A 19310-nucleotide genomic window follows, 5' to 3' on the forward strand; every position below is an offset into this window, starting at 1 on the left:
TATAGTGAATTCCTTACACGTATACTTACTTCTGATAACGTGGTACTTGCACATAAAGGTATCTTTGATTATCCACGGCGTGGGTTCCTCACATTGGAATAGGGCTCACCAACAAGTGCAAACATAGAAACGAAAACAAGGGAGTCACCCAGTTTCATATATAACCCACACAATGGGATATTTATTGAAATAGCATGAAAAAAAATATATAACATTCCAAAATGAAAAATTCGAAAACCCTACCATCAAGATGGACTAATGCTCAACTTAAAACCTGGACTGTAATAGAGGAGTTTGGGAACCTCTGATTTAGAACATTAAAACTTCAATTTATGCTGGAAAGTAATGTTAACCTCAGGGCAAAAAAAGTTGCTCTGCAGCGATTGCCTGTTTCCACAGAGAATTAACCTGAGGGTCTAGTAACTTTTCCTAATTTGTTTTCATTTCTAAAATGTAAAAGTGTCTAGGCTTGTATCACAGTAACATGGTTATGCAATAGGCAGACTCTGCTGACTATATCATGCCCATTACCTATATATTGTTCTCAACATAATTGTAAGGAGCAGGAATTTGGGTGGGATTTAGAAAGGAAATGTGTAATAAAAGAAAGCAAGAAGCACAATAGCCGGCATTCTGCCTATCTGAAGAACTTATCCCCTTTAATTGTGGCACAAGGAACCGTGCATGGTTTTCCTTCTTTCTAATATTAGAGACTTTATATTAAGTCTTTCTGCCTCTGCCAAGCCTGTAAGGCATTCTTAGATGTCTCAAAGCCCAGAGTGCGCTTGAACAATGCATTCTCTGCCAATATTACAATGTTAAGTACATTCCTATAACAAGATCCAGGCCCCTGTGCCACAGATGGGCTCCTTAATTGAGTGTGCTAGGCTGTTTATTGCTCTTATCCCTGTGTTTTATTACCAAGCTGTGTATGCATGATATGGCATAGTAGCGCAACATTTGTGTAAAATTACAGAATAATGATGTAAACATACCCTCCTGCTATAGCAAAACTAATGGAAATGTTTTCACTTCTGCCCAGGCTATCTCATCATGACCGATGACTGGTTCTCAGAGTATGTCTATGAAGTGGTTGTGGACAAGAAGTATGTACCCGAGGAAGTTCAGGAGGTTCTAAAGCAGGAACCTGTGGTGTTACCAGCCTGGGATCCAATGGGCGCATTAGCCTAGTGAAAAGAATTCCATATGTTCCTGCTGTCCTCTCTTCACCATCAAGACTAGAAATGTCCTACTCATGTCTCGGTGTAGCACTGGAAACATACACTCAACTGTACACTGCATGTTTTACCATGACACAGAAACGGGATGGACATTACACCCCAGGGGACTGCTGCCTCAATCCACCACTCAGGAAGAGCATCTCTTCATTCCGCTCATCACACATTTTTATTATTATATCAGTTTCTCTGACTATTTCTATTCATAAATTTGCACCAAGTATGATTAATTGGAGCTGTGTTCAGGTCTAGAACCTCCACTAATTATGATAACATTATCTTAATATTGATGATGATTTGGGTATTGTTGGGCACCACAGGTATTGGAAATGGGATAAGAATTTTCTGTGTGTCTCAGAACAGTGAGAGTTGCGAATACTGCGACTCTTTGGTACATACACCTCACTATATTATTATACTCCCAAGTCTTTTAGATGACAACTGAAAATTCATCAGTAAGTCAAAACTGTTAAGCTATTGAAACAAATGTGTGTACACGAGCTACTCAAAAATGGAGTTTAAATTGCGCTTGACTACTGAAATTGTTTGCTATAATATACAGTCCATGCATGCTGTGGATTCACCTGATTGGATGGAATGTGTGCTGTGGCTTAGCCAATAGGGAACCAGGGTGTGAAGTACTCATCATATGTAGTCAAGCAGGAAATCCTGTAATGAATTGTTGACCTGTATAATCATTTTTTTTTTTTTAGTGTAGCTTTTTGTTTTCTTTCTCATGTAGCTCACTTCAGAGTGCTTCATCAGTGTTACCTACTGCTGTCATTTCTTTTTTTTTTAATCAAGTATAATCCCTAAATCATTGACATGCAACCTGATGACCCTCTAATCTTGCTGCAGATTACCATTAAGCACAGTGATCTGTTAATACAATACTATTAATCAAAGATAGAATCACCTGTCTTTAATAACATATTGACAGGCATTTTTAACAAGGATTACAAGCTATAACAGATACAATTGATAATAGAGGAGCAAGAAGCTTGGGCCGCAGGTGCAGGCTTGGAGGGCTAGGGCTGCCTGTTGCCCATCACTGCTTTAAGTGGGTAACATTTTTAGTAAAATTAAAAAGATTAATGGCTGAGGAAGTTCCATTGAGGATATAACAGACAAAAATGCTGATCATATCTGTTGTTCTATACACCAAATTATTGTATACTGTATCCTTTATTGTTACTGTACATTATAAATATACGGTATTACACATCACTATGGGGCTTTGGGCAACTAGTACTTTTATACTCATCGGGATCCTCCAGTAGGATATACTCTTTAAAGTAGTTTACAAAATACCAAATGGATGATGTCTTTCAATAAACACATAACTTTACATCAGAGAATTTTGGGGCAGGTCCAGGCAATGCCTCTTCAGCCTCCCGCTCTGTTCTCACATCAGCAATACTGGATCCTCATCTGAGCACGCACCGGTCTAGTGCATGCTCAGCACAGGCCCCAGCTCTGCTCTCCTACATTACCTGTCACCCAAGCAGATGGTGATCTCAGTTAGCAAAGTAATATGGATGCACAGAAGACAGTGAGCAGTAAGAAAAGACAAGCTATATTAGACAGCTTTATGTTTTGGGCTGTATATTTAATTTGGTTGGAATTCAGACATTTACATGTGTTGATTTCAGGCAGTCAAGCAGGAGCTCAAGCATTTGTGGTTTGTGGTTAATTTTTATGCTTTTATTCTTGTTTCCTACTTTTTATGATTTTAGATGGTGCTTTGAAATTTTTAATAATAAAAGAAACTCTTACCAGCCAATATGATGTTCCTGTCTTTTTGAATTCACTTATTTGAACAACCCCTGCCCTATTTTGGTATTTAACACTTGCTAAAGACTAGTTCACAAGGATGGACTAAATCGGGACAGTATAACGATTACCTTCAGTAGTATATAACGCATACATGGGTAAATTTAGAGGTGAGGCCGTCCCTAGGCATAACATTATTGGACGTACCCTTCCCCACAGCATAGTGTACTGTGGGCCTGATTCAGAGCTGAACGCTCTGACCAGAGCGCTCGCTCTGAATCAGAGCCCTCCTACCTGTTTTAGGAGCGTCCTCATGGACGCTCGCATAGCTGTGGGTTACCACCCACAGCTTATGCGAGCGTCCATGATGATATCGCGACCATCGGGCTTGCTACGAGACCCTGCGGTAGGGTCTCGCTGCCGCAAGCCCTGGAGTGATTTTGGCTCTATCAGAGCCAAAATCACTCCCGCTGACATCACTAGTTATGTCAGTGGGGCCGGCTTCAGACGGTAGGCGTTCCCATGGGAACGCCTCCGTCTGGCAGGCACGCCCACCAAAGGGGGCATGCTGTCAATCAACATCGACAGCACGCCCCCTTTGGTGCGAGACCCGGAGCGATGGAGAGCCCGTCGCTCGCCAGGTCTCGCGCATGACGGAGCTCCCTCCGTCATGCGCAGTGGGGGAACATAGACCCGCTTGCGAGCGTACTGCTGCTCACGAGCGGGTCTGAATGACCCCCTGTGTTCTTGAGTGCATTATCAAATTCCAGAATACTGTCCTGGATATTATACTATACGTGACAAAAACACCTCCACTCCTATAAACCCACAGTTTAGTAAATATAACCCCAAGTGGTATATTAGCTAAAGTAAGAGTTTTTGGAAGTGGAGATGTTGCCCGTAGCAACCAATCAGATTCAACCTAACATTTAACTAGCACCTTCTAGGAGACAATAGCTAGAATCTGATTGGTTGCTAGGGACACTTTTAAAAACTCACTTTAGTAAATTTACCCCCAAGTGTCTTCTGATTTGAACTGAGCAGCAATTTTTTATTTATTTTTTTCACAATACCTCATTCAAATTAGTGGCTTCAATAAACTCGTAGGCAAAAACACAGAGGTCTCCCTTTTTTTTCGGTGTTTTTCTTTATTCCCGTTACAAGAGGGATTTGATTTCTAGAAAAAAAAAAGAACTGGAATAATTGCTCTGTCCGCCCAACTGTGGCAGTGGCCACAGCACGAAGAGAGATTTGAGTTTTGCTGTGTGATGAGGTGAGGTGTGTCAGCATCGTGTGACTGGTTGGCAGCAGCAGTGTTCAATTACATGCTACTGATGGAATGGGTTTGAAATCCCGGCAGTCTCGTTGCCTGCTGTCAATATACCGACAGCGGCATCCCGATGCTCAGGATCTCGGCAAGGCTCAGGTAAATAACCCTCTGTTCCTACATCCTAACACTAACCCTCCCCGTTAGTCCCAAAACCAAACCCTCCCCCTTGGTGCCTAACCTCCCCCAGTGTTAGTGTTGCCTACCCCTAACCCACCCCCGGGGGTAACTAACCCTAACCTCCCCAAGCCTAAAGCTGGCTACACATCTAAAGATTATCTGTCCAACCAGCCAACTAGTTGATTGGTTGGAATGAAAATCTGGTAAGGTATGGGAGTAACTGATGATCAGCAATTTGCTCCTAAATGCCAGAAAATAGATGAAAATGGTCGTTCAGACAAGTTTGTTAAATGTTTGATCTAGGGGTGTGCACCGGCCACTTTTCGTGTTTTGTGTTTTGGTTTTGGATCTAGATCTTTCTTCGTGTTTTGGATCTGGATTGGTTTTGCCAAAACCACCCTTCCGTGTTTTGGGTTCTGGGTTTTGTGTTTTGGATCTGTATTTTTTTGAAAAAAAGCATAAAAACAGCTAAAATCACAGAATTTGTAGGTTTTTCTGCTCCTATGCTATTATTAACCTCAATAACCTTAATTTCCACTCATTTCCAGTCTATTCTGAATACCTCACACCTCACAATAGTGTTTTTATGTCCAAAAGGTTGCACCGAGGTAGCTGGATGACTATGCTAAGCGACACGAGTGGGCGGCACAAACACGTGACCCATCTAGGCGTGAAACTGCAGTGGCAGACAGGATGGCATTGAAAAACTAGGCCCCAAACTGTACATAATGCAAAGAAAAAAAAGAGGTGCAAGATGGAATTGTCCTTGGGCCCTCCCACCCACCCTTATGTTGTATAAACAGGACATGCACACTTTAACAAATCATTTCAGCGCCAGGGTCTGCCACACAACTGTGGCTGAAATGATTGGTTCGTTTGGGCCCCCACAAAACAAGCTGGCAATTAATCTGTCCCTGCACAAACTGGCTCTACGGAGGCAAGAAGTCGTCCTCATCCTCCTCATCCACAGATTCCTCACCCTCTTCAGTGTTATGTACATCCTCATCCTCACAGAGTATTAATTCGTCCCTGCTGGAACCACAGGTCCCTCTGTACGTTCTGGAGGCTGGTCTCCCTGGAAGAGTTGATCATTCATTTTATGAACATCATCTTCTCCACATTTTGTGGAAGCAACCTCCTACGCCTTTCGCTAACAAGGTTCCCGGCTGCACTAAACACTCTTTCGGAGTACACACTGGAGGGGGGGCAACTCAGGTAAAATAGAGCCAGTTTGTACAGGGACCTCCAAATTGCTTCTTTTTCCTGCCAGTACAGGTACGGACTGTCTGACATGCCTACTTGGATGCTGTCACCGATGTAATCCTTTAACAGACAGACGCACGCTTGTCGCTGCTGCTTTGAGGATTCAAGTGCGGCTACAGCCCACACAATTCACAAAGACAGAAAAAAAAAAAGAATATTTTTATTGTTTGTGGAGCACACTTTGAGGGTTACACCACCCTCTAACAGACAGACGCACGCTTGTCGCTGCTGCTTTGAGGATGCAAGTGCGGCTACAGCCCACACAATTCACAAAGACAGAAAAAAGAAGAAGAATATTTTTATTCTTTGTGTAGCACACTTTGAGGGTGTCACCACCCTTTAACAGACAGACGCACGCTTGTCGCTGCTGCTTTAAGGATGCAGGTGCGGCTACAGCCCACACAATTCACAAAGACAGAAAAAAGAAGAATATTTTTATTGTTTGTGTAGCACACTTTGAGGGTGTCACCACCCTTTAACAGACAGACGCACGCTTGTCGCTGCTGCTTTGAGGATGCAAGTGCGGCTACATCGCACACAAGTCACAAACACATTAAAAAAAGTTTTTTATTTTTTGGAGCACTTCGTGAGTTACACCACCCTTTAACAGACAGACGCACGCTTGTCGCTGCTGCTTTAAGGATGCAGGTGCGGCTACAGCCCACACAATTCACAAAGACAGAAAAAAGAAGAAGAATATTTTTATTGTTTGTGTAGCACACTTTGAGGGTGTCACCACCCTTTAACAGACAGACGCACGCTTGTTGCTGCTGCTTTGAGGATGCAAGTGTGGCTACATCGCACACAAGTCACAAACACATTAAAAAAAAATTTTTGATTTTTTTGGAGCACTTTGAGAGTTACAACACCCTTTAACAGACAGACGCACGCTTGTCGCTGCTGCTTTGAGGATGCAAGTGCGGCTACAGCCCACACAATTCACAAAGACAGAAAAAAAAAGAACAATATTTTAATTGTTTGTGTAGCACACTTTGAGGGTGTCACCACCCTTTAACAGACAGACGCACGCTTGTCGCTGCTGCTTTAAGGATGCAGGTGCGGCTACAGCCCACACATTTCACAAAGACAGAAAAAAAAAGAACAATATTTTAATTGTTTGTGTAGCACACTTTGAGGGTGTCACCACCCTTTAACAGACAGACGCACGCTTGTCGCTGCTGCTTTGAGGATGCAGGTGGAATCTAGACGGGATTTGGAACCGAGGACACACTACCTCCATCAATTGTCTAAATCCCACTGCACTAATGTCGGATACCGGACGCACGTCTAACACCAACATAGCAGTCAAGGCCTCAGTTATACGTTTTGCTTCAGGATGACTGCTGTCGTACTTCATCCTCATCGCTAGGGACTGTTGGAGGGTCAATTGTTTAGTAAAAGTAGTGATGTTCCTACTTCCTCTCTGGGATGATGAACAACTCCCAGCAGCAGCAACAGCACTAGTAGGAAGTGGTTCTTGATCTTTCCCTATTTTATTTTTATCAGAGAAAGTTTGGTCCTCCATTTATGTTATATTGATATATATACGTGCGGCTAAAGCGCACACAAACACAGAAAATATTTTTTTATTTTTGCTGGAGAGTAGTGCACTTTGTGGGTTACACCTGGCTCATAAGAAATGAGCCAGCCGGCTCTTTACTTATGGGACACAGGCGCACGCTTGGCGCTGCTCCTTTGTTGATGCACGTGCAGCCACAGTGCACACAAGTCACAAACACAGAAAATATATATTTTTTTGGTTTGGAGTGTACTTTGGGGGTTACAGAACCCTTTAACGGTCAAGCCAGCCGGCCCTTTACTTATGACACAGGCGCACGCTTGGCACTACTTTGTTGATGCACGTGCGGCTACTGCGCACACAATTCACAAACACAGAAAATAATTTTTTTTTTGGTTTGGACTGGAGTGTACTTTCGGGGGTTACAGCACCCTTTAACGGTCAAGCCAGCCGGCCCTTTACTTATGACACAGGCGCACGCTTGGCACTACTTTGTTGATGCACGTGCGGCTACTGCGCACACAATTCACAAACACAGAAAATAATTTTTTTTTTGGTTTGGACTGGAGTGTACTTTGGGGGTTACAGCACCCTTTAACGGTCAAGCCAGCTGGCCCTTTACTTATGACACAGGCGCACGCTTGGCACTACTTTGTTGATGCACGTGCGGCTACTGCGCACACAATTCACAAACACAGAAAATAATTTTTTTTTTGGTTTGGACTGGAGTGTACTTTGGGGGTTACAGCACCCTTTAACGGTCAAGCCAGCTGGCCCTTTACTTATGATACAGGCGCACGCTTGGCACTACTTTGTTGATGCACGTGCGGCTACTGCGCACACAATCCACAAACACAGAAAATAATTTTTTTTTTGGTTTGGACTGGAGTGTACTTTGGGGGTTACAGCACCCTTTAACGGTCAAGCCAGCCGGCCCTTTACTTATGACACAGGCGCACGCTTGGCACTACTTTGTTGATGCACGTGCGGCTACTGCGCACACAATTCACAAACACAGAAAATATATTATTTTTTTAGCACTTGGGGGGAGCACCCCTGATGGACAGAGCACCCCCTGGACAACACTACAGCACCTCTTTAGGACTGGGACACTGCACAGGACTTTGGAGTGGACACAGCCCCTATGGAGAACTGACTGCACAACACAGTCCAGCCAGCCCCTATGGACTTTGAAGTAGTGGACACAGCCCCTATTAACAACAGCAGCACAGCACAACACAGCCAGCCCCTATGGACTTTGAAGTAGTGGACAACAGCAGCACTACACTACACTACACTACACAGCCCTAACTCCCACCCTCCCTCTTCACTGTCCACAGCCGAGTGAGAAAATGGCGCCGACGTGGGTACCTTATATAGGATCCAAAACCCGCGAGACTCGGAAGGCGGGAAGATGACGTTTTGCCTCGATTTCAGAATCCGAGTCAGGCGGGAAAAGTCGTGCCTGACTCGGATCGGACTCGGATCGGGGGGGCTCGGGGGGGTTCGGATTTCAGAAATCCGAACCCGCTCACCCCTAGTTTGATCTAAACAATTTGTTCAAATAACAGTTTTTGTCCATTTTGAAGTGTTTGGGAGCAAATTGCTGATTGTCATTTACTTTCATTCCTTACCAGATTTTCATTCCAACCAATCAACTAATTGGATGGTTGGATGTAAGTTGGTCTAGTGTGTGGCCAGCTTAACCCTATGTGACGGCTAAATCTAACCCTCCACCCCACCCCTCGCCGCTAAGTCCTAACCAGCCCCATTATACTTATGTTCCGCATACTGGATGTCGGGATTTCGGCGTCGGCATGTCACCTACTATCGGGATTCCGTCACCAACTGTCTGGCTGATTAGTGGCATTCCGGTGCCAGGATTTCGTCAGCCAGGATGCTGGGTGTAGGTATATTAACTACATCCCCTACTGATACCCACTTCATCCAATATTAAAAGCGATAAACTATTGAGGGCGAGGCATATAATTGACTGTGATCATTGCTGCAGGCAAGCAATGCAGGGGCATTTATTCCAACAAAAAAACTTAAGAGCAATACTAACATATTTACAAGATAAATGACTTGACCACTTTTAAAAGTTTGGTTATAGATGCAAAATAAGACGCAGTACATATCATTTATAGTTAAATTGCACATAATGGTGCCCCTTTTCTCCTATGAGCATGGAGTCCTACATTAGAGAACGTAGATGCATTTAGAGACAAAATACAACTTCATTATCAACTGGTAAACTTGTAAGCTGCATAGCACCCATAAAGATATGCCCCCTGCTCAATGCTGGTGACAATGGATACGCCGTTCTTCTGTAGTCTTTCAGCAGGCAATTCTTCAAAGATGTCCTGTTTTAAAAGTGAAATCTGGCCAGCCTTGTTATTCTCTCCTCTATTATATCCTAAAGGTGCGTGTACACTAGCAGATAGTAGAAAGACAGTATGATTACAACATTGTAATCGTACAGTTGTTCCTCTTCCCCTGCAGTGCCTACACTGAATGATATGTCGTTCAGTGTAGGCAGTGGGCACCCTCCCTCATCCCTGAACATGGTCAGTCTGTCGTTATCGGCAGATTGACCTGCATGTTCAGGCGATGATTGATGTCGGAAACGACCAGCGGGAGCGCGCAACGCTGATTGTTTCCGACATTTTCATGCCCGATTTGCAAAAGATTTATGAGCGATTGAACGACATCATTATCGTTCAATCACTCATTTTAATCAGCAAGTGGATACCCGCCTTAACAGAGAGATGTTAGTGGAAAGTATAGTGAAATCTGGCCAACCTTGTTATTCACAGGATATAGTGAATATATGAATTACAAGGTTGGCCAGATTTCACAATACTTTCCACTAACATCCCTCTGTTAGGATATAATAGTGGAGGAGAGTATAGGCTAATCACAGCTAGCTCTAACAGAGGGCTGTTAGTGGAAAGTATAGTGAAATATGGCCAGCCTTGTTATACATAGAGCTAGCTGTGATTCGCCTGTACTCTCCACTATCATATCCTAACAGAGGGATGTTATTCATAGTGGAGAGTAATGACGAGTCACAGCTAGCTCTATGAATAACATCCCTCTGTTAGGCTATGATAGTGGAGAGTATAGGAAAATCACAGCTAGCTCTATGAATAACATCCCTCTGTTAGGCTATGATAGTGGAGAGTATAGGCGAATCACAGCTAGCTCTATGAATAACATCACTCTGTTAGGATAAGATAGTGGAGAGTATAGGAGAATCACAGCTAGCTCTATGAATAACATCCCTCTGTTAGGGGAATCGGTATGATATCCCGGCTGCCGCGTGGCCGGGAGTTCGAATCCAGGCAGCGGCAGCCCGACAGCGCTGGAAATCCCGATCGTGGTAAGGTAAGTATCAACTAATCTAACCTACCCCCCCTAACCCTCCTTAGGTGTGCCTAACCCTAGCCTCCCCCCCTGTGCCTAACCTTAATCCCCCCTCTAAGTGCCTAACCCTAACCCCCCCCTTCCCTGCTGCATAAACCTAATTCCCCCGGGGAGGTGCCTAACCCTAAGTCCCCCCCGGGTGCCCTAAACCTAACCCTCCCCCCCGCAGCGGGATGCCGGGTGCCGGTCTCCCAGCGTCGGGGAAATGACAGGCGTCTAGATATAGACGCCGGTCATTTATCCCACGCCGGGATAAAGCAGTCGGGAAGCCGGCTGTCTGGAATCCGGCAGATTGTATACCCTGTTAGGATATGATAGTGGAGAGTATAGGAGAATCACAGCTAGCTCTATGTATAACATCCCTCTGCTAGGATATGATAGTGGAGAGTATAGAAGAATCACAGCTAGATCTATGTATAACATCCCTCTGTTAGGATATGCTTGTGGAGTGTAATGGCGAATCACAGCTCTCTCTATGAATAACATCCCTCTATTTGGATATGATAGAGCTAGCTGTGATCTGCCTATACTCTTCACTATCATATCCTAACAGAGGAAAAATTATTCACATGGGTGTAGTCAGTTTAGTCCGTGTATATATCCATATCTCTTTCTCAGGGCCGGATTAAGGTCTGTGGGGGCCCCTATTAAATGTGATGAACTGGGGGTATGCGCAACGGGGACCCCAGTAGTGTCAGTGCCCCGTATGCAGAGCCCACAGTACTGGTGCCCCTTATGCAGTGCACCCAGTAGTAATGCCCCCCTGTGGTGTTCCCAATAGTAATGCCCCCTGTATAACTACCCCCAGTAGTAATACCCCTGTAGTTGTGCCCCCTGTAGTAGAGCCCCCAAGAGTAATGGCCCCAGAAGTGGTGCCACTAATAGTAATGCCCCCAGTAGTAATACCTCCCCCACCTGAGTAATGCCCCCCATAGAAAAGCCCCTTGCACTAAATAAATAAAAAAAAGAAGCTAATACTTACCTTAAGCCCCATTGCTGTCCACGTCCATTCCATCCGGCTGCTCCTCTGCACTATGGGAGAGACATCATGACGTCTCTCCCATAGTGCACTGCGTGAGCCGGAAGCTGGACCTCACAAATGAGCTCCAGTCTCTGGCTCCGGCTGCCACTGCGGGGAGGGAGCTGGGCAAATGGTGCCTCCCTGCGGCGCCGGGGTTAGGTTGGCCGGAGGAGGCAGAACTGGTTCTGTCTCCTCCGGTTCATATTAACCCCGATGGGTGTGGGGCCCAGGGACGATTGCCCCTGTCGCCCCCCCATTAATCCGGTCCTGCAAAGCACCTTTGGAAAGAACTGATTTATGTATTACTAATACCTGAAATTTTGCATGTACAAAGCTCATACACTCAGTGTTTCAAATGTTGAGATGGTTTGTGCTGAGTAAGTGAAAAAAAAAAGGCAATTGTTATGGAAGTCAAAGAGTGCAAAATTGGTGGCCTTGCAGCCCAAACCCCCGTTGTTTGTCATACCGGGGGTGCAGGCTGCCCCCGGGGACCAGCCTGTGTGACGTGCCGGCTCCCTCACTGTGCTAGGAGCCGAGTGCTGCACGTAATGCAGCATCCGGCTCCTGTCACTGAGGGGGAGACAGCACTTTGATGTCACCCCTCGGCTGGTGACACCCAGTTGCGGCCCGCACCCCCTTGTGATGCCAGTTGATAATAGATTTCAGCAACTGTTTCTTTTTAGCTGTCCTGGAAACTGAAACCAGCTGTAGGCTTTAGCATTCATTCTGCTTCTAACTACTACAGCAGGGAAGATAAACACGTTTCTATTAAACCAAAATGTCCTTCATAAGCAGTGACTATGCTCTGACACAGTGGGGCTGATTCTGAATTGGGAGTAAAGCAAAAAAGAACAAGTAACTTTATACCTTGGTAAAACCGTGCTGCACTGCAGGTGGGGCAGATTTACAATGTGCAGAGAGATTTTAGATGTGAGAGGGGACTGTCCAAAGAAATATAAATTGCAGTGTGAAAATAAAGCTGTGCAGCATTTGAGAGTAGGCTGCATGAAAAAGCAGTATATACCATGCATGCAAAAAAATAAATGTATTTGTATCTGGAACAAACCATGTTGCAACCAAGGGGTACAAAGTTATGGTGGGTACACACTATACAGATATATCTGCAGATGATGGTCATTCATACACACTGAACGGCCATCATCTGTGTCTGGCTGCGGAGCCAGGGGGCGTGTCCCGGTGGGCGGTGGCATGTCGCGCCCCCCTCCCCGCAGCAGCCGCTGTGTGTGTACGGGCTGTCTGCAGACCGGTGCCAGATTAAGGTCCTGATGGGCCTGGGGCTGAAATTTATGAAGGGCCTATTGTGTGACGACTGATGTGAGGGTATGACTAGTGATATGTGACCAGTACTGTGGGGTGTGGTCTGTGCTGTGGGGTGTGTCTAGCACCAACAAAGGTATAGCTACTTGTCTACCTTCAACCACCTTAATCTCCCTCCCCTCTTTGCTAATATGAAGCATAGATCACCTGTTATATTATTGATCACTGAATAAAACATAAATAATACAAATACAAACTATGGTTATTAATAAAATGCAACAATTTTGATTTTATTAACAGAAATATACTGGATAATTATAAATTTGCCTTAGACAATAGAGCACCATATAGATTGCATTTAGCAGACTGACAGACATCCATTGGGTCCGCTCTCCCCGTCCCCCACAAAAAAATTAGCTGTTTGTCAACACTTCAGACTTTTAAATTTATGATACAAGAAATCCAAAAGCTGACATTTGTGCGCAGTAATAGCCACCTTCCAGTCTCCGGCCCGGAACGCTCATCACTTTTCCAAGACATTTCTGATACCATGCATCTCAGTCACAAAAGCGTCTTTGTGCGTACACACAGTGTGACGCATGCGGCGTACCAATTTATAATGATTTTCGTTCATGCGCAGTAGCAAAACATCACTCAAATATGTCATCATCAGCATTCTGTGCAGCCCTGAATCAGGCCCATAATGCATTATATACACATGTATTACGCACAAATATCAGACAATATTCAACATACTTTGTATAAGAAATGGCTCACTTATCAGTGACCGTTCCCAGCCATCCATTAATGCCAGATAACCACTTTGACAGAAATAAGAAATTGTCTTTCAATGGTACTATAGAGTACCCAGAGGAAACCCACACAAGTATGGGGAGAATATACAAACTCCATACGGTAGGGGCCATGGTGTGAATCAAACCCTGGACCTCAATGCTGGGAGGTAGTAATGCTGACCATTACACCATCCTTGCTGCCCCAAAGAAAGAATGCTTGATTATGTCACTACCTGTGTCAGGTTATATCCATGGGTTATACAGTTTCTTTGTTCTGCAAAGTTAGTAAGGAGGTATATATATATAATTGCGAGTTTACACAGCATTGCCCCCAGAGATGCAATATTAAAAATATTACACCCATGTCACCAGTATACACCGCATTGACCGCACAGATGCTATATTCAAGATATTACACCCATGCTACCAGTATACTCAGCATTCCCCCACAGATGTAATATTCAAAATATTACACCCATGCCAACACTATACACAACATTGTCCCCACAGATATAATAAATGTATAAACATAATACATATAATATTTCCCCCATACCAGAAGTATACATAGCATTACCCCCAAGCCCCCCCTACCACACACACAGTTGAAATATATACAATAGTACTCCCTTAAAATAGTATGCACATCACTGCCTCCCATAGCTATAATATACACAATATAACCCCCATACTAGCAGTATACACAGCATTGCCCCCACAGCTGTAATATATACATAATCACACCCATACCAGCAGTAAACACAGCATTGCCCCAGACAGGTGTAATTTACACATTGTCCAATACCAGCAGTATATACACTGTATTGCCCCCACAGATGTTATATACACAATATTACCCCCATACCAACAGTATATACAGCATTACCCCCACAGAAGTAATATACAGAATATTACTCCCATGTACTGGTATTGGGGTAGTATTATGGTGTATATTACATCTGTAGGGGGAAATGCTGTGTATACTGCTGTTATGTGGCAAACATTGTGTATATTATATATTTGTGGGCAATGTTGTATTTACAGCTTTGCCCACACAGATACAATGTATCCAATATTACCACGGCAGAATATACAGCATTGCCCCTACAGGCATGATACGTATAATATTGTCCCCGGCATATATAATATGCCCCTACATGCATGATACGTATAATATTGTCCCTGGCAATATTGCTCATGCTGTCTGTGCCTCAGCCAGTCAGCCTGCATGCCCCAGTTATTATCAGCAGCTCACCTCAGGCTGATTCTTCACGCAGCTGCTGGTCAGTCCTCATGCAGCTGCCTGTGTGTATGTGCTGCTTCCGGTAGCGATGGTAGTAGGGCAGCACCGTGGAGGCGCTGTGTCACTATTAGTATGCCGCGCTGAGCTGCGCAGGAAGGGAGAAGCCCGTCACTGCACTGCCACGTGTAACAGCGCCATACTGATTCCGATGTGTGACCCACCGGTAATGCGTCTGGGTGGAGGGGGGTCGCGGTTCATGGGGGCGGGGCCTCAGGCGGCCACAGGCAGTCTGCTGTACCAGGAAAATAAAATCCTGTCTACAGCAGCCGATTAGTCAGACAGGCTGTGGGCCTATTTTGATTGGGGGCCTGGAGCTGAAGCTCCATCCGCCCCATTGGTAATCCGGCCCTGCTGCAGACATATCTGTCCATCAGCTGTGCAGCACAGCCAATGCAATATGTCGGTGAACGTCGTCGTTCACTGACATATCACGGGTACACACTGACTGACGGGCAGCAGATACAGTATACTGGCCGATGAATTGATTGGCCAATATATCTGTAAGTGTGTACCCAGCATGACTTTGCTTTTTTTTGCTTTGCTTCTACTGTAAATCAGATTCAGCCCCAGTATCTGTTGGACTGGTAATGTAAATGCTCAAATTATCAGTTGCATGAAGAGGAAGCCAGGGGATATTTACTAATGATTCTTTTGTCTTATCATGCAGTTCAATACTGGGAATGTGGAATGGAAGTGACTATTGGGAATGAACAATTGTCACTAGTTATATTAACTAGATAAAGTGTTATATTCTATTAAATTTACTAAGGTAAATAACATCCACATATATATTTTAAACCAAGCTAAATGCAATTTGTTAAAGATGATTTCCTTCTATTAAATAAATATTTTACTAAGGCACCAGGGTGCTGAGACAGAGGTAGTTTAGGGACTCTCCTATCTACTCTCCTTAATTATCAAGTCCAATGGGGTTTCAGTCAATTTGTCAAAATTACTTTGAAAGGTCAACAATAGAGACCACATTGTTTATTCCTTCTTCCCCGGTCACGCAAAGTCCCACCCCGTTCGATTGGCCGACTGCCGAGTTTGTCATGATACATGAAGCCTCATCCCCTCCCCTAAATGGCCCCCTGCCCGGCATGTCACAGAACAGGGATGTCCAACAATGCGTAAAACTATTGATGGATTCCTGTCAATGGGTTCTTGCCATCTAGACTAAGCACCAATGGCGATGGAGACCATCCATGATTAGTCCGTCAATGGTCATCCCCAGTATGATTCGCTTTCACTTACTGAGTTGTGTCCTTATCCACTGTGAGCTGCTCCTGCTGGGGAGTGTTTATGCAGGCTGGGCAGGAACAAGGAAGTTGTCTACTGTAACTTTCACAGATGCAGTTTGCAGTGTCCGGAGCTTAAGAACCGTCGCTGTTAGTGAGCCTGAACTAGCTTGTTGCCTAAAGCAGCAGTGAGCTGATTCCCCCCCAGCGCATGCCAGGGCCCATACTTGCCTGCTCTCCCACAATGACCAGGTGGCTCCCAGTCTGGCCGCTAGCCCCCCCCCAACTTACCTAGCTGTCCAAAGGGGTCTGATGACTCGATTCGTGCTGAAACTCTTCATCGTAGCCCTGCCCCCTGCTTTATATTGCTGGAAAGCTTGGAATTGTATAGTGGAGCTGGGGCCGTGATGACGCAATCGCACCACCACACCCCTACACTGCCCACCATTGCCGCCGCCACGCCCCTTACAACGCCTGCCCTAGGTGACTGCCTGGCTCGCCTAGTGAGTACTCTGGTCCTGGTACCAGCCCAAACTGTTCTCCTCTACCCATCCACCATATATCCTTCCCAGTTCACTCTATTGTTACTCCTTACCACTATCAATGCCCGCTCCCTTCTCCCTACATATTATGCTGCTAAAGCTGCTCCTGCTTCTCTGCTTATTGAGGTGAAACAGGAAGCAATAACGATAACACAGAGATGTATTAACAACTTGACTGCCGGTGTAGGGGAGAAAAAATCCCATACAGCAATCCTGGCAAATCCCATAGCATATCAGCCTAGAGTTGATGTGCTATGTCATGCATCTTGGCCAGCCCCTATGTGCATACATGTGATCTTGCAAAAAAATGCGAGAGCTAATTAGCAGATGGATGGTGCTATTAATTCCTACTTATCTTTAAACCCTAAATGTCGCTATTTAGCGTTATAAGTCGCACAAGAAATAATTGCTTTCCAGACTTTGATTGTCGTTCCAAAGCACAAAAAGATATTATTCACCAAAAAGCAGATAGTTATACGCCTTGATCTAAAATACAATTGGCGCAAAAGATTATACATAAACAAGGTATAGTCAATACATTACGCATGTAACACCCCTAAACTGGGTACATGTATCATAAGAGTAGGGTTCCTAGGTTCTTTCCTTATTTACAGAGAGGTAAAGAGGTAAGTATACAATAGTTTGAAAGAAACGTATTATGTGTTTATTTGCAGCAAAATAAATTATAGCATGTTAAATCACACTTCTTTAGTGAGAATTACAGGTTCGTTTACAATGACAATTACAATTCACACGAACAAAACAATGAATCAAGTTTTATTGTTCAGGAACCCAACCTCCTTGCTGTCAACTAATATTCTTCTCCTCCTGCTGATGTCAAAAGATTAATGCATGCGATTCACTTTAAGCAACATTTTAACTAAATACTTATAATCAATACACCCAGTCTATTTATCATACAGTAATGATAAAGAAATAACAGTCTCTATTTAACTAGTTTATATGTTAACTACTTTCCCAAGACTTTTTGGCCAGACTCCCTATTAGTTCATGAGCACATGTATACTTAAAGTCCTGTTGGTGTACACTACGTTGCCCGGGTTATTGGATGCTAGCACCGACTTTAAACTGTCCCTGTTGGTATTGCTTTCCTGAATCTCACAATATGCACTGGCTTGTCACTTATTTCACTCCTTCCCCACGGAATATCTTGCTGACAGTCTCAGCTGCATCGTTATGTTAGCAGAAATGTGTAGTATTTAGCAACACTTCCACAAGCTACACTTGTTGCTATTTTGTTACTATTCAGCAGATATCAACGAATCCTCCTATCTGTCGTTATTTTTGTAACAAATGTATCTATAAACACGGAGCTCCCTGAAGTCTGTCTCAATATTCATATTCCATTGCTCTACATTAGCTATTTTATGTAGCTACTCAAAATTGTCTAATTACAGCAAGTCTTTTCCACTTTGTCCCCCTCTGCTGCTAGTATCTCCAAAGGTGACAGCCACTTATTAACATGCGCAGCGGTTGGCCGAGTCGCAGTGAGGGGTCTCCAGAGAGGCTTTTTAATGGGCGGTAAACTTGTTAGGGCACTGGGTTTAACTGACTGTCGATAACAGCGGGTGGGTAGTAGCCACTGTAATGGGGTGCGCGTATGGTGCAGTCTCTTACCACCCGGCTTCGCTGATTCACCCCCGTCTCCTCTCTACTTCTGCAGAGACAGTTACTGCAACCAGCTGTCCAGGATTAGCCGCACCTCAGCTGCAGCATCAGGCCGCCAGTCTCCACCCCAGCTGCACCTCCTTTCCCGACTGCCTTCCGCTTCCTGCTGACAGGTTCTCTCTGCCTCCACGATGTCTGTGGACCGCAACACAGACTCTCAGCACACCCGGATCGACACTCCTGCCCTCCGGCTCTAACAGGTAAGCCGTGCCTCGGACCTCTCTTCAGCCACCGTTCACTCCAGGATCTACTGCCTCTCTCTCAGCGGCACTGCCACCAACATCTCTGAGGTACGGGCCCCTTAGCACAGGAGCACTGCTCCACTTAACTGCCTCAGGCAATGACTCCAACTGTCAGTCCTGCAGTCCCTTATATCTCCTTCCTCCAGGTACCCTGCACACTCCAGCTTCTCTATACTCCCCAATGTCCAACTGGGGTATTTATCCCCTATTTACCATCCTTTGGTAGCGTCCTGCCCTCGTGGACCCCAAGTTTCACAGGGCCTTTTTGCTTGGGCAGAACCATATTCTCCCCCTTGCAAGGACAGTTTATACAAGACCTTTTCTGACACAATTATGTGATTTAAACACTTTTCCCCTTAATTAAACACACATATATATATATATATATACGCACACACTGGAAATACTCATGACTATCTATGCTGGCACAACTTTATACAGAAGTGGGATCCCCTAATTTCAGGGTATCACACGCAGGCACTCTGGATCCAGATTTCTGGCATCAAAGGTGAAGCTTCCGTCAACAGAAAGAATATG

The 19310-nt window shown here is 44.7% G+C and overlaps 1 protein-coding gene across 1 annotated transcript in view; it reads left to right on the forward strand.

Moving 5' to 3' along the window:
• The window catches only part of BLMH (bleomycin hydrolase), a 94335-nt gene extending 91314 nt beyond the window's left edge, over positions 1-3021 (forward strand). The window contains exon 12 of the mRNA XM_088477797.1: positions 1043-3021. Coding sequence (XP_088333923.1) covers positions 1043-1191 — 149 coding nt within the window. The 3' untranslated portion in view covers positions 1192-3021. The remainder of the gene's footprint in view (positions 1-1042) is intronic.
• The last annotated feature ends 16289 nt before the right edge of the window (positions 3022-19310 follow it).

This window comes from Taudactylus pleione, unplaced genomic scaffold, assembly GCF_031769625.1.
Source record: "Taudactylus pleione unplaced genomic scaffold, aTauple2 ptg000203l, whole genome shotgun sequence".
NCBI classification, from domain to species: domain Eukaryota; kingdom Metazoa; phylum Chordata; class Amphibia; order Anura; family Myobatrachidae; genus Taudactylus; species Taudactylus pleione.